Here is a 16,378-nt window from a genome sequence, read left to right as displayed (position 1 = left end):
GCAACGTAATCTCAACGAATCACGGGATTGCAATCATAGTATGGGATTGTAAATCAATTATGATTGCAATCCCGAACTTATTTCTCTTTCCATGAATCACAACTTGTATAATAACCCTCTCAAACAATGAGAGAGGAGTTAGCAAATTTGTTTAGGCATATTATATTTCTTGTAAGCTCTCTATAGCAATAAGATAACAATGGAGGTCATCTCAAGTTTTAACTTACAAAAACACTTTAAAAATTCGATTGTGTTCTTTACATTATTAAGCATGTTTACATTCAATTGTTGGTTTATCTTAAATCATGTATACATTCGTGCTAATTCCGTCGAAGTTAATCGGTTCTCTCAAGTTAGTACAAATTTTTGTATTAACAATAATAACTCATAATATGATAATGTTAAAAAAAAAAAAATTATACATTATTTTTAATCGAGATATTTGAGATAAATTTTGAAACGAATAATTACTGATATTCTAACTTTGGTTAGAACTATTTTAAAATGCATAATAATTAAAAGGTCTTAAATTCATTATTCAATTGCGGCTGCTAATAGCTTTCATTTTCTTCTTTGTCAAGTCTTGCATTGATTGATTTTAACTAAAGTGGAATTGGACTGGTTTGATACATACAAAACTCTTAGCTTCCAAGAAGTTGCATGTTGTTGGAATTTCCTGGTCAATCTTAGAAGTCCCTTTCACACCTAATTTTGACATTTAGCAAATGTAGTGTTGACTGTTCTGATTCCAATATTTCCGCAGATACCTGTCAAATATTATTGAAATTGCTTGGAATTTTGGGCCTCAAACCAAACTTTGAGGCGGTTATCTTATCATAACTGGGCTGGCCACTGTAGCCACTTTTGGATCTAATATATGGACTTGTTTTATAATTGTAGCATGGGCTAATATTTGTGCAAATCCGTAAGTTTCATTTATTTTGTATGATATTTGTTCGATTAAGGTGATTAAAGAACATATCATAGTTATGTTTTTTAAATCACCTAAATCGTCATATATATGCTAATTTTACATTTGATATACGATTTGATGTTACAAGTTAGTTTAATAAAAAAAAACCGCTTATTATTATGACCAAGCCATTTTTCTGTGAAGATTTTTGTATGCTGCATGTATAATGCTTCAATCTACATGGAGTTCTACAAATTGGAGCTTGTGATGATGGCATAAGATTTCATAAAAGTGCTTAAAGTGAATGAACAACGAAATGACGTTGATAACCTTGATCTTTAACGATTGAGTGTGAGAAAACGGAGGACAAGGGAAGTAACTGGATATTTTATGAAATGTAAGGGGAGGTCATGAGTGTTTCTAATATTCGGATGTGAAAAAACCCTTAAATCTTAGGGGAGGTCACTGATAATGTTTTATTATTGAAAATGTGGAATTACCAGTAAGATAGATTATCTTGAGGATGCGTTTGGTTTAGAAAATGTTATATTACTAGGAATGTTATATTAATGGAAAGATAAATTACTTTGAAGATTATTGAAAATATTTTGGGAAAATGTGTTTAGTTAGGTTAGAATAAATTGGTAGGTATGCTATTTTATATGTTTGGTTGAGAAGATAAGTTGGTGTATATGTTATATAAATTATTAAACTGTCTTCCTTTTTAAATATTAATATAATATCATTTTTATTATTAGTTTTTGAATCATTCTTTTAACCCCCTTACATTTGAGATTTTGCTAAAACACTCTAACTACATAAAAGTTTAATTTATAACCCTTAAATAATAGAAAATTGTTTAATATAACGGTCAAATGATGGAAACTTGCAATTTCACTAATCTTTGAGCGGAAATATGTCGTTTGCTCTTACCCTTATAATTTAATCTTAGATTTAAAAAAAAAAAGACCGAATAAACAGCTTAGGTAAACACTGTTCACCATAAATTAATACATGCTATCTCTAATTCCAACAATCGGAAATGGTCATTTTAACAGTATGAAAAACAAAAAAATTAATAAAGTGGTAAAAAATAAAAATAAATAAAATGGTCAGTTTTATTTAACGAAAAACCCTATAGGAGACGGTTGTTCTATACAGCATGAAAACGACTGCGTTTTATATAAACAAGTCGCTAAGCCGGACTTGATTTTAATTGTCACTTTAGACTCCACAATTCATCGAGTAAAGAATGAAATGGTGAGGGTAAGCAAAGCCCTTTTGAAAGATGCAGGGAGTGGACTCAGCAAAACTCTCTCGGAAATTCTAGTCTGCCCACTTTCCAAACAGCCCCTTAGGTCATTTTCTCTTCTTCTCTTTTTATCTATTCTCAAAAGCTGCCTGTTTTGTTGGAACCTTTATTTATTTATTTGTTTATTTATTTTGGGTAGGGTCTGTGAACAAAATGGTTCAATCATCAGTGACTCCATTGGCGTTTCTTTCTCTGTGAGTTGTAGTACTGTTGTTTTCTATATCAAGTTAATTATCTTTGTTTATAAAATAAGTTTAATGTTAGAGATAGTTTTGTGAAAATTGGATATGTCTCTGGGTTTTCTAGAATTAGTGTTAGCTAATTATTAGTTGAATTTATGAGCTCTAAGTTAGAAACTTCCCATCCAGGCCCTCGTTTTTGTTAAAAATATTAAGTGGGTAATATATATTTTTTGAATACTTTAATATGTTAATGTTAGATATAACATATGCGGTTCTTGGGGAATGCCATTTCATTTTGTGATAGATGTTGAAGAACTGAACTTTAAGCAGGCTGATATGTACGAGGATTGGGACGGAACATCAATTATAGTCCCTGTTAGAGAATCCTTTACGTTTGCGCTTTAGATTTGATGGGATTGTGTTTGATTAAATACCTAAATTTCTTGAGAGAGTGCATTAGAACTGTTTTTTATCCCTAAATTTCTTGCTCTACTCCGCCGTTCCGTGCATAAAATACAAATTAAATAACCCCTCTCCAATGATGGTATGATGTGATATTTATCCCTAAATTTCTTGCTTTACTACGAGAGCTCGAACCGATTAGGGTCTCCCTTTAGGGATAAAAGTTTTGTTAGAACTTATGTTCTATTATTGAGCTTTAACTACAACATTGAGCTTTTGAAATAAGTTGTAACTCAATTGTGCTTGTGCCATGTTAATAGTTTGTATGTTTATGCTTGGAGTTAATTGCATTTACCCCCTGGGGTTTCTGTCAACTGTGGTCCAGATTCTACGGTTTGAAATACTGGGATTTCCTGACTTTAACAAATGTTAATGAGAAATTGATGGTCTACGGGCAGAAGTAGAATTTGACATATGGTCTAGGGGCAGAAGAGGAATTGACATGACCTCCAGCCCCTCCTCTCCCCTTATCGTCGACCCTATCTCACCCACCCATCACCTTTGCTCCAACTCCTGCACCCTCTTCACGCACTTGACTCTCTCTCCTCTGTCGTTGTCTTCTTCCTCTCTTTTGTAGAGCCTCCAAGTCTGATCACCCAGTAATTTCCAAAATTAACAAAAACAATATTTCACATTTCACAGCCGCCACAGCCCTCACAGCAGCTCCACTCCTCATTCCGCCCACCCGACCATCACTGTTTCGGCTCACCCACCCCATCCCACATCCTGGGTGATCTGTTTAATTTTTGTTTGATAGATGTTAGAAATCTGTGTTCATTTTTGTTTGCTTGTTACAAAAGATTTTTGGGCTGCAATTTGTGATTGATTGTTACTATGGATGTGTGCATTTGTGGCAGTGGTGACTTTGTGTGATTTCAGAAGTGTTTTATTTTTTATTTTTAATCTTATTGTTTTATTTACTGATTTGGTTTTGTTCAAGAAAACTTGAATGTTGATTGATCAGAAATTCCTGGGTTTGATTTTGGGAACTTTATATAGCTTTGTGTGTTTGGCTGTTAAAATTTTTTTGAAGAAGTTGAAAGAACCAAAACCTGTTTGGTTGCTAAGAAACTCTGCAAAAGTATCTGAGAATGTTGAGACAAGAAAAGAGATGAAAGAGTTCAATAGCAGTTTTTCTTAATTTTTAATCAATACACTACACTTTTCAGGGCATTTTTGTCTTTGACTGTAAACTAAAGATTTCAACTAACATCCATTAATTCCAGGGTGCTGTTTCCCAGTATTTGAAACTGCAGGACCTGACCCTAGGACTAAAACCACAGGATTGATAAAGTATTTCTCTGTTCATGCTTAATGTTTATTGTGGTCATGTATTTGATAGATAAAGGATGGAATTCCTTGCTTGGTGCCAAGGGATGGAAAAATACTTGATTCTGACGAAGACATGCTAAAAGATGATGCTGGTGCTTCTGATGCTGCAAGGAACAAGGAATGAAAAGTTAGGATAGTTGAGACATCATGTAGCACAAAGGCTACTAGTTTTTGCAGAAATTTATCTGAACCTGTTGAAATCTTCTAGAGAGTCGTAACTTTCTTGTTTAGCAGCAGTATAGTACAATTATTTTTCCACTTATAACAAGTGTTGAAACTTCCATATGTTCATCAGCTTCAACTACTTGATTTCTCAACTGTTTCCATAACATGTTACTGGTATGGTCTCTGAAAATAAGTAAATAACTTGTGAAACGGTTTCGCGACTTAAACAAAATATGACCTTTATTTATGGCAAATATTCCTACCACTTTAGCCATCACACCACTTGGATGTTTAACATCAATTGGAGCTTGCGTATGTTTTGATTTCATGTGGGTCAGACTCATTATTTGAATTGTTAGTAGAAACAACCATTTGAAAAATCAGTCTCAATTTATTATGCTTCACGTTTCAAGTAAAATATCTCCAGCCTGCATTTCTATGTTACTGAGTAAGCTTATCTGCCTTTGCCAAAATCAGTCAACAGATGCTGGAAAATTTCATTTGAGGTGATGTTTAATCTATCAGGTGCTTTCTTGAGTCAGCCATGATAATGTTTAACTAATTTTTATGATCAAAGGACATTTAGATGATAATGTATAACTCTAAGCTGCAATGCAGAGGAGATAATAAAAATAATGAAGCTTGTATTGAGAAAATAGGTACTGAACCTTTATTTCTATGATAAATAGTATTGAAAGGTCAAGAGTAATTCTCTTGTTTAGGTGCAACCGCTTTGTGTTCAACTCTCCCAATCATCTACCCTTTCAAGCCACGCAATATAACTGAGCAACAGAAGTCTTTGGCCCTTTGACACACTATCTTCAACTACAAATCTGCTTATTAAATATCTACTACAAATGTTAATGTCTTCCACTAAACCAAATGGTTCTCAAGAAGTTAATCTCCTCCATCTATAATTTGATCATTCCAAGAGGGGTGCCAAGAAGTAAAGCAGCACCATCCTATGAAGTGATCGCATCTGGTGTTCGAGAGAAGGCCGAGGATGGTGCTTCGAGTTCAAGCTCTCTGGCCGGAGCAAGCTTAGCTGAAGATAGTGAATGTGAGTTGTGTTGCGTATGTTTATCGGGATTGAAGGAAGGAGAGGACTGTCGTGTTCTTCCCTGCTTGCATGAGTTTCACAGGGCATGTATCAATAGATGGTTCAACGCGTGCTCAAAGACTTGTCCCATATGCCGGTTTTCGATGAAAGAAGATGAGAATTTTCACTTTAGGGAGGAGTTTACTGAGGAGATGGTGATCTGGTTTTCTTCCTTCCATGTTGCTGGCTTTTAAGTTGTGATATCTCATTCTTTTTCAATGAATTTAGAGTGCAGATATTACGGCTGCGCGCACTCAACACAACCTCATTGATTTTCTCAATGAATTTAGAGTGCAAAACAGAAGATAAATGTAAATATTCAAAATTCCCACTCAGTTTCATTACTGTTGCTCAGTCTGAACGAGAAAATAAAAAATTTCCGTTGCCGGGAATCGAACCCGGGTCTCCTGGGTGAAAGCCAGATATCCTAACCGCTGGACGACAACGGAATTTGCATAAGCTCTCAAATAAAACTTTTCAAATTGTTTTTAAGCAGCAAAACTTGACTTTGCTGGGAAATATATTAGGCCCATATATTACTATACAATGTAGAAAATGTAATCAATTCTAGTGGGCTACTTCTCATCCAATGGCCCGAAGTGAATAGACTCAAGGCCTCATGCTTCCATGCGAGTTGAATCCCACCTTTTTTTTCACTAACCAACTTCACATATAAATTAAGAGTAATGTTATACCTACAACATTTTCTCACAACTCCAATATGACAGCTTATAATTAATTAACTTTAATTTATCAGGTGAGACCCAGACGGGACTCCATTACAAACTGACCAATTACAAGTTGTTACATCGAGGTTGTAAGAGAAAGTTTGTGAAAAGAGGTTATGGGTATAGTATTTTCCATAAATTAATTACATCAAAACTTTCTTTTATGTCATTAAGCCCATTTCTATAGCTGCTTCATTATATCTAAACAAACCTCATCCACTTTCATAGAAAACTTTATATTTAAATATGTCACTTCAACTTTTTATATGCCTAAGGTTGGTTTTTGGAGCCGCTCAAGAGAGAAAGGCTTAGGCCCGGATGAGGTCTACAAGGCCCGAGGCCCATTGGATGAGAAGGTGATTTAAGATTCACTTCCTTAAGGGTGTGTTTGGGAGTTTTTTTTTTTTTTCACTAGTTTTGAGAGGTTTTTAATTAGGCTGGTTTTGAGGTGTTCTAAAACCATTACTTGCTAGATTTTTTATGCACTGATTTTGATTGACTCAAAAATCCCCCCGAACCAGTGTAGTTTGTTTTTGAGGGGTTTATAAAACACCCTAAATTGGGGTGTTTTGGTTGATTTTAAAATTTTATTCCACAAATACCCTATCCACTACAAAACTATCACAATTATATCTAAATTTTTTTTTTTTAAACCATGTTATGAGCATCTCCAACCATATTAAATATAAAATAATTTTAAGCAATTATAAAAAAAAAAATTAAAATCTTATTTCTAGATGCTTTCTTGGAAAAGTGCAGCTACAATTTTTCAATCATTTCAGATGTTGCAAAGAATGGCGAAGAAGGATAAAGATACTTTATCACATTTGAAGTTATAAAATTTTAATAAGTAGAAAACAAATAAAAAACTTTTACCTTGTAATTGAAAAAACAAAACTCCCAAGTATTGGTTGAAGTTAGGCATTTTTATGGGCATATATGTAAATTTATCATTTTAAAAACCTGTTAGAACCACTTCAAAATAAACTCCCAAGCATAGGTTGGGTGTTTTAAAAACTGTTACTAAAAACTCCTCAAAATCGCTATGATGATTTACCCTCAAAATCGCTATGGTGGTTTACCTTATAACAACTACTATGAAACTCCTAAACAGACCCTAAGAAAAGGAAGTGGTGTGCAAAAGGGGGAACATGTAAATATGTTCCATGACCCAGGTTGTTACACACCATTGCTCACTATGGAAGGAGTTAAGGAAACTAACTCTGACTGCCCACTACCTACCAAGCAAGCCTATATAAAGGGAGATAGACTAAGGAAAAGGGCAGGTTTAGAAGACACAATTCCATCTATATTTTGTGTCATTTTATATCTTGTTATTGTTCATCACCATTGTAAATGTTGTCAACTACCTACTCTTTGGACCTTTTGTAACTTGAGACCCAATGTGTATTATCTTTTTGGAGTGTTATAAATTTGACTCCAATAATACAATACACTAATAAAAGGTGGAAAACAAATCAAAGCAACGAGTTTTGTCGCTGAACTTTTCTTTAGATGATTAATGTGCTGCAAAATAAATGTTCAGGGCTGCTCTTTCTCACTTCTTATTAGTTTGTCCTTTACAAGGTTTGTGTTATTTTCAATCTGAAGTGTGGGAAATTGGTGTGTTTGATCTGTGAGATTTTTTTCATGGTAATCTTGTACGGAGTAGAATGGATTGTTACACATGGTTGGTGAGGCTGAATAGTTTTGATAAGTAAGCGTATGGGCGTTGTGTTGCAGTTGTCGGCCACTTCAACAATAATGGGCTACGCAGATGCATTCGAGATAGTATTTTAATAATATTGACTTTGCTGGACATAACTCTATTGATTGGGTGAACCAGAGTAAATCGCGCATATATTTCTTTCTCTTTACTCGATTGATATTTGTTTGCGTTTTATGTCTTGATTTCATATTACTCTAGATTGTTTCACAGTGAAAATGACAATGCTCAGTAGATTACTGTTAGAGCCAAAAAATGTCTTCAGCCCAAATAGGCCCAAAGATGAAGACACTTTCAACAAAGCTTGGAGCCATGGCCCAATTACGATTGGGCCCGCAACAAAGTTTGCATATTAGGTCTGTTTGGTACACCTACCCAGTTGCTCACTACTTGGACCCAATCAGCAAAGGCAGATTCGTTTAGGCCTCATCACCAGTTTATCTGGGCCTAAGCCCTTCGATCCTAGACCACCTTTTAGACTTTGGATCTACTTGGAGCCCAGGGTTGCCTACTTACTCCAGTACTACCCAAACTCTTTCAAAGAAGTCCATTACTACCCTAATTCGTCTAAGATTCGTGTCTTAGACCCATTGGGACTCTCTTTCCCACTAAGGTAAGAGAGTCAAAGGTTCTCATTTTTTACAAAACCTCAACCCCTAGGACTCACAGTCCTACTAGGACTCAAAGAACTTACAATTGCTATTTAGACAGAGGCCAACCCTTTCACAAGGGATACATACATTACACTTTTGAACCCAATAGTTCTCACTCCTGGTAATCACCTTTTTCCCTAACCCTCACTAAATTATCCTCATTCAGCCTTGTTGACTTGAGCATCGAAGTGCCTATAGCAAACACCACCCCAGTGTTTTCCGTTTGTTTCACGATTGTTTCCTTGCATTTGCAGGTATAACGGATTGTTGGTGGCCTCAACCTCACAAGATCAGACCCTGTTTTTCGTAAAGGTAGATTTTTTGCATCTACAGTTTGATGCCCACCGTGGGGCCTCTGGCAATCATTCGTCTTTCAGACCCTACTTTGCAAGGAAACTCTCTATGGCTGAAAATTCAGATAACACTAATCTTGGTCTCGAGGCCAAACTTGAAGCTTGGATTGCCTTTATGCAACAACAGTTAGACAAGACAGCAACACTGGAAGCTAAGAACGTTGCCATTTGGACCGAAAACACCTCCATCCGAGCCGAAAACCAATCTCTGAAAGAAAACATAAGTCAATTTTATGACCTTAAGTTTCAGCCTTGTTAGGTACAAACCAATCATTTCTGCGCATCAGTTCTGTCTATGCAGCCTTTCCAGACTCCAGATTACAAACTCATCGTCTCGGATACAAGATCGCGATAATTCTATTCATCGCTAGTGGACGATTCAGCCGAAAACCCAATTGAGCAAGGACTGCCAATAGAGCCACTCTCAGTCGGCTCACTCCAGGCACGAGATTAAGACATCCAAGTAACAAAAAGCCCACTACAACAAGAGCCACCCATCCTTGCCATCCTGTCTCATTTCCAATCAACCAGTCCTACCCAAACCCTACTCGGCTCGACTCATCCTCGCGAGTTGAGGGGGGTCCCTCACCTTCAATCCACCTTGCTCGAGTCCATCCATCCCCACGGACCGGGCGACTCCTAAATAACCCCTCTCACCATCCATGCAGGCCGAAACACCCGATTATTCATAATGGGAACCACCCAACCCAAGGGAATGAATGGAGATCCGAATTACTAAGCGACACATGCTGGAATGGTTCGCCAAACTACCCCACGTGACTTGACCCAACGAAAACCGAGTGCGAATCATTTGACAAACCAAGCCAATCAGGCTGACCTGGTGGCCTCTGCCTCGCCCGTGGAGCAAATATTAACCAAAAGATTGGTCGACATAGAGGCAATGATGAGGCGTATACTTGGAGTGTCAATCCCAACAAAAAAGAGCCAACCTCACAGCTATGTCGATTCACCATTTGTGGATGCAATTATGCTAGCCGAGATGCCACACAAATTCACCATCCCAAGCATGAAGCCTTAAGATGGCACAACCAACCCGGATGATCACATAGCCTTAAACAAGCAGCAGATGTTCGCGCCTCGATACCTCAAACATTGATCGAAGCCTGCATGTGTAAGAGTTTTGGCTCCAGCCTTTTCGGACTAGCCTTTCAATGGTATACTAACCTTCAAAACAACTCAATCAACTCATTCGTCCAACTCACTGACACTTTCGTCGAACAATTTGCTAGCAGCAAGAAACTCGAGAAGCTACCAACCGACCTATACAGAGTCTACCAGAAGAGGGGGGAGCTGTTGAAAGAGTACGTCAGCAGATTCAACAAAGAAAAAATCTCCATCCCATTCTGTAATCCAGAGATAGCGGTAGATGCTTTCAGAAAAGGACCTCTCCCAGATGGAGAACTATACAAAGACTTGACAAAACTCGGTTGTACCATAAAGGAAGACTCCCTAGCCAGAACAGTGATCCAAATCAGATGGGAGGAAGACGAGGCGAACCGGATGAGGCATGCCAGATATGATGACCGTCACCAAAGGTGGAATGAAAGAAAGCTAGAATCTAGATCATTTGAGCCCTATTATCAACCTCCTCTTCGCAATCCGAGTAGAATAAAAAAACCATATGATCGCCAACCGATCAAAACTAAAAATAGATCACTCATATCAAACCAATTCAAGATTCCAAAGTACAACCTCAACGTCGAACCAGCTCAAGTCGTGGTAATCATGAAAGGAACGGGGCCTACCGTGAAGTGGCCAGCCAAGCTTAGTCCCAATGCGAAGAGGGACACAACCAAGTGGTGTGAATTTCACGGTGACCATGGTCATAACACCGCCGATTGCATCGCCCTAAAACTGGAAGTTACAGCACTATTGAAGAGGGGACATCTTCAAGACCTGTTGACAAATAGAGTAAAGAATACAATCGGCCAGAGAAGCTCAAAAGAAACATCTCCCCATCCATGGGAACTGACACCAAAGGGGTTCTGTTCCATTATCTCTAGAGGTTGGAAATTAGTGGGATGATTTATACCTCAGCCAACTGCTACGCCCGAGCCAACCATCACCTAGAAGTCTGATCCTTTCACCCATCCCCTCAGGCGCATACCAACCAGCTCATTCAGTTTGAAGATGACGAGCCAATCACCTTAGCCTCCCCTCATCATGATGCTTTGGTCATCTCCCTCTAGATCGCCAACATCCTGGTCAAGAGAGTATTCGTAGACATGGGATCCTCGACAAATATTCTTTTCCTCAAAGCAGTGAAGGCCATGAGACTGGATGAATCAAACATTAATAGACGGCTAACCATCCTAGTCAGGTTTAGTTCTGAGCAAAAGTACACCATCGGTGAAATCGCCTTACCTGTCTACGCCAGCGGAATCAATAAGCAAACCATCTTTCTAGTGCTTGGTTGCTCCTCACCGTACAACGTCATCTTGAGTTGACCTTGGATCCACTACATGCAAGTTGTCCCATCCACCTTCCATTAAATTATCAGGTTTCCAACAAAATGAGAAGTAAGAGAAATCAAGGGCGATCCTAAGGCCTCCAGAGACTGCTACAAAAATGCCTTCAAAGGTAAATGTCATGCTTCATAGCAACTGCAGTCCTATCCAACCCTTTCGACCGACCCAGGTCAACCATCCATGAAAGAGTTGGATGAAGTGTAGATACATTCGGACCACCCCGATTGAAAGACCCAGATAGGCTCACGCTTCAAACCTGAGATAAGAGAACGACTTATAGACTTCCTCAAACAAAATCAGGATTGCTTTGCCTGGTCCTATGAGGATATGACGGGAGTCAGCCCCGAGGCAGTCGTCCACCATCTTCACGTAGATTCAGATTACCCTCCAGTGAAGCAGAGGCAAAGGAAGTTCGTGCCAGAACACAACCGAGTCATCAATGAAGACATTGATAAACTGTTGAGTAACAAACTGATCAGAGAAGTCCACTACCTTGATTGGCTAGCAAATGTGGTTGTCGTGAAGAAAAAAAATGGAAAATAAAGGGTCTGCATAAACTTCACATATTTGAATAAGGCATGCCCCAAAGACTCCTTCCCACTCCTACATATTGACATGATAGTTAATGCAACAGCAGGTCACAAACTCCTAAGTTTTATGGATGCCTTTTCAGGGTACAACTAGATTTCGATGCACCTAGATAACTAGGAAAAGATAACTTTCATCACAGAGAGGGCAACCTACTGCTACAAAGTAATGCCTTTCGATCTTAAGAACACCGGGGCCACCTATCAATGACTGGTCAATATAATGTTTACCGAACACCTCAGAGACACCATTAAAGTATACATTGACGACATCCTTGTCAAGTCCCTTATGGTCAAGTAGCACTTCGACCACCTTAGCCAAGCATTCACTGTCCAAAGGAAATACAATATGAAGCTAAACCCAGCCAAGTGTTTGTTCGGGGTCTCGTCAGAAAAATTCTTGGGTACATGATGACTCAGTGTGGGATAGAAGCCAACCTTGACCAAATCCAAGTGATCCTCAACATATCATCACCAACTTGCATAAAAAAGTCCAACGCCTTGCAAGACGAGTAGCTGCCTTGAGCCGATTTATCTCCAGATCCACTGACAAATGTCACCTTTTCTTTGCCACACTCAATAAATCTAAGAAATTTGAGTGGACCACTACCTGTGAGGAGGCCCTGCAGTCGCTGAAGAGGTACCTAACCTCCCCCTACTTCTTTCTAAGCCCGCAGTTAAGGAAAAACTCTACACCTACCTGACGATCTCAAAGACAACCATCTCAGCAATGTGAGTTTGGGAAGACAATGCGGAATAGTTACCAGTTTACTATGTAAGTAAATCACTCTTTGATACCGAGACTCGATACAACCAATAAGAGAAATTGGCAATCGCCCTCGTCCATGCATCTAGGAAGCTCAGACTGTATTTTCAATACTATTCCATAGTCGTCCTCACCTCTTTCCTACTCAAGAAGATACTTCATAAGCTAGAGTTATCAGGCCGACTCACACAATGAACAATAGAGCTTAATGAGTTCGATATATCTTTCCAACCATGCATCGCTATCAAATCTCAAACGTTGGCAGACTTCATTGTTGATTTCACTCTGAACACCATCTTCTAGGCAGAAAAAGAGTTATTATGCATCAATAGTATATCGTCTTTGAAGTGGACCCTCTTAGTGGATGGCTCAAGCAACGTGAATGGAAACGGGCTCGACATTATACTGATTACACTAGAAGGGGATATTATCCAGCGGGCTATAAAGTGTGGGTTTAAGTGCACAAACAATGAAGCCGAATATGAAGCTCTTATTACTGGACTCTTTCTGGCCAAAGAGATTGGGGTAAGAAAGCTAGAGGTAAAGTCTGATTCTCAACTCGCAGTCAACTAACTACAAGACACTTACCAAACCCGAGACTTGAAGATGACAACCAACTTAAACTTGGTTAAAGAAATGTAGCCTGCCTTCAAAGAATTCTTTATCAACCAAGTCCCAAGAACGAAGAACACCCATGCTGATACCCTTGCCAACCTCGGGTCAGCTCTTTAAGGCTTCTCATAGTCATCCATCCCACTACTATTCCTCCAATGGCCAGCCGACTGCAAGGAACATCCAACGAACAAGTTACCTAACCCAAGAAAGCCCAAAGAAGTAATAGATGTCGAACTAGTCGACTCTTGGATGACCCCAATAATAAAATACTTGAAACATGATGAGCTTCTAGCCGACAAGAATGAAGCACACTAACTGAGAGCAAAAGCTGGAAGATTCACCATATACGAGTGCCAATTTCTTAGGAAGTCATTCTCCGGCCCTTACCTTAAATGCATAAGCCCAGAAGAAGCCAAGTGTGTTGTTGCCGAACTCTATGAAGGTGAATTCAGAAACGATGCAAAAGGACGATCCTTTGCCCACCAGGTGATCACCGTTAGTTATTATTGGCCAACTATACGTATTGACTCAACATCCTATGTGAAGAAATGTGATAGTTGTTAAAGGTTCCCCCATGTCTCAGACCTCCCACCTGAGCGACTTAACTTCACTCTCACACCTTAGCCATTCATAAAGTGAGGGATATACATAGTTGAAAAACTCCTAACTGCACCCCGGCAACGAGTCTTCATGTTGGTGGTCACCAACTATTTTACTAAGTGGATGAAAACCAAAATACTCACCCAAGTCAAAGATCGAGAGGTAAAAGCCTTTATCTGGAAACATGTTATCTGCAGATTTGGCATACTGAAGGAAATAGTCACCGATAATAGATCCCAATTCATCAGCTTAGGCTTCAGAGACTTCTGTGACATGTGGGGGATCAAGCTCAGCTTAGCTTCTCTACCCCTCACAACCCCCAATCAAATGGCAGGCGGAATCATCAAATAAAACAATCATGCAGACTTTAAAGAAGCACCTCCAAAAAGCTAAGGGCGTATGGGCAGACAAACTACCAAGGGTTCTCTGGTCCTATCGAATAATAGCCCGCTCGTCCACTGGCTAAACCTCTTTCTCCCTCACATATGGATTTGAGGCAATCATCTGAGTCAAAGTATCGGTCCCCTCAACTAGACTCCAATGGTCGGATGAAGAAGCCAACAGCCAGAAATTTTGTCATAACTTGGACACAATTGACGAACTATGCGAGCGGGCAAACACCCGTAATGCAATCTACCAGCAGCAGGTTGCTCGACACTACAATTATAATGTTTGAGTAAGAACTTTCAAATAAGGCGACTGTGTCCTTTACAAAGTCTTTCAATACACTAAGGAGATCAACTTTGGCAAACTCGGCCCTACCTGGGAAGGACCCTACAAGATCACCAAAGAAGTAGGAAATGACACCTATAGACTTCAAACCCCCAATGGCAAGGATATCAGCAATAGCTGGAATGCAATCCACCTCAAACGCTACTATTTTTAGTCAGATTTATCTCATTGTCATTTCTTTATTCTTGTTTTTGTTTTAAAAAGGATGAATGGGTCTATCCACCTCCTTCACCTTTAGTCAACCTCTGGCCTGAATTCAATAAAAGAACTATTCAGCGATATAGTGACATTCACCTTCAATCGGCTCGAACCAATTCATAAAGTTACACCTTCAATCGACCTAGACCGATTCATCGACTCACACCTTTAATCGACTCATGCCAATTCATCGAGTTACACCTTCAATCGGCTTAGATCAATTCATTGACATAGATATTCGATCGACTCAGACTGATTCATCGACTTACACCGTCAGTTAGCCCAGACCGACCTAACAAGTCATGCAAATGTATACCTTCAGTTGGCCCAACGTGACCAAAAATAACTCAATGACTTATACCTCCAATCGGTCATACCAACATGTTCCTATCACCTTCGAAGCAACACTAGCAACTCAGCCACTTGGCTTCATCCACATCATAATACAAGCAGTTGGTTCAAACTGGCCAAATTGGTTTGCACACTCGAAATGGGTCACGCTATCTCGACTACAACGTTCTGCCTTAGATAAGATACATCTACAAGGCTATTACCTAGGAAAAAAGGTTCAACCCCCACACACTTGCAAGAAATCAAGCAATCGATCCACCCATAAAAGAAAAAGTAGTAAAATGGAAATACAAGCAGAAGCATAAAGCCCCAAACGGTTAAATGTCAGATAAACAAAAAAGCCCCAAACAGCTAAGTATTAGGTACAAAAAAGACATATACGCCATGAAAAAGGCATCGCAGGCCCCAGAAATACATGACAAAAAAATAAACCTAAAGGGCATCATGCCCCACATTGTCAGTACGAGTCGTCTCACACATTTCTGACTCAGTCACCTTGTCATTGGTCCCAGTAGTTGTCCCCGTAGCTTGGTCGCCGACATCCTCTATAACTAATCATTCTGGCTAACTAGCGAGGTCAAATACCTGGTCACCGACCCACTCCTCCATATAATCCACATGACCAGTATCCTCCTCCTTCTCCTCAATCTCCCTTAACAGTTGGATGTTCTTATCCGGGTTCCAGTGGGCAGTGTTCCCAGCCTTGTACTCTAGCATCAGCTCTCCCCTAGCCCTGATGATGGCATTGTCGGTGATACTAAAGCACTGCTCTCTCAGCAACTTAACCTCCGCGTTCTTCTAGGCCAGCTCCTTCTTCAATCGCTCTAACTCGATCACGACCTCCCTTAGTCGCTGTTGGTTCTCCTGCTCAGCTTTCTCGACCACCGCCTCTCTGTGTTGCAAATTAGCTTTCGATTTGGATATATCTTGTATCCTCTTCTCCTGCGACATGATGGATTTCTTGAGATACAGGCTGCTTATGAAAGCTTGCATGATAAAACCACTTGATTAGTATACAGTCACTACAAGTACAATAAGGTAAAAATATGTCTTATACATGAAAAGTGTGGGAAACCCCCCGATCAGCAGCCGCAACTACACCCATCTGGTTCAGT

The 16,378-nt window shown here is 39.2% G+C and overlaps 2 protein-coding genes and 1 non-coding gene across 3 annotated transcripts; 2 read left to right on the top strand and 1 right to left on the bottom strand.

The window, feature by feature from the left end:
- The first annotated feature begins 2,150 nt into the window (after positions 1 to 2,150).
- On the top strand, positions 2,151 to 4,617 carry LOC116135202 (UPF0434 protein Daci_3569). Its single transcript, XM_031420906.1, has 3 exons — positions 2,151 to 2,271; positions 2,365 to 2,419; positions 4,212 to 4,617. Exons 1-3 carry the CDS (start codon positions 2,171 to 2,173, stop codon positions 4,323 to 4,325), a joined length of 270 nt encoding a protein of 89 aa, XP_031276766.1. The 5' UTR covers positions 2,151 to 2,170; the 3' UTR covers positions 4,326 to 4,617.
- Positions 4,618 to 5,248: 631 nt separating this feature from the next.
- LOC116135170 (E3 ubiquitin-protein ligase At1g12760) lies at positions 5,249 to 5,659 on the top strand. The gene has a single exon (XM_031420878.1). The coding sequence runs from the start codon at positions 5,249 to 5,251 to the stop codon at positions 5,657 to 5,659; it is 411 nt and encodes a 136-aa protein (XP_031276738.1).
- A 183-nt stretch (positions 5,660 to 5,842) lies between these two features.
- TRNAE-UUC lies at positions 5,843 to 5,914 on the bottom strand. Its single transcript has one exon. It is a non-coding gene; the product is annotated as a tRNA-Glu (tRNA).
- Between the last annotated feature and the right edge of the window lie 10,464 nt (positions 5,915 to 16,378).

This window comes from Pistacia vera, unplaced genomic scaffold (assembly GCF_008641045.1).
Source record: "Pistacia vera cultivar Batoury unplaced genomic scaffold, PisVer_v2 Contig296, whole genome shotgun sequence".
Lineage (NCBI taxonomy): Eukaryota > Viridiplantae > Streptophyta > Magnoliopsida > Sapindales > Anacardiaceae > Pistacia > Pistacia vera.
This window is presented reverse-complemented; position numbering and strand designations above follow the sequence as displayed.

Excerpts from the sequence above, each read along its gene's own strand:
- LOC116135170 (XM_031420878.1), top strand. The coding sequence starts at position 5,249 with ATGGTTCTCAAGAAGTTAATCTCCTCCATCTATAATTTGATCATTCCA.
- LOC116135202 (XM_031420906.1), top strand. The coding sequence starts at position 2,171 with ATGGTGAGGGTAAGCAAAGCCCTTTTGAAAGATGCAGGGAGTGGACTC. Across the intron at positions 2,272-2,364 it reads CTTTCCAAACAGCCCCTTAG|GGTCTGTGAACAAAATGGTT; the intron begins GTCATTTTCTCT and ends TATTTTGGGTAG. Across the intron at positions 2,420-4,211 it reads CCATTGGCGTTTCTTTCTCT|ATAAAGGATGGAATTCCTTG; the intron begins GTGAGTTGTAGT and ends TGTATTTGATAG.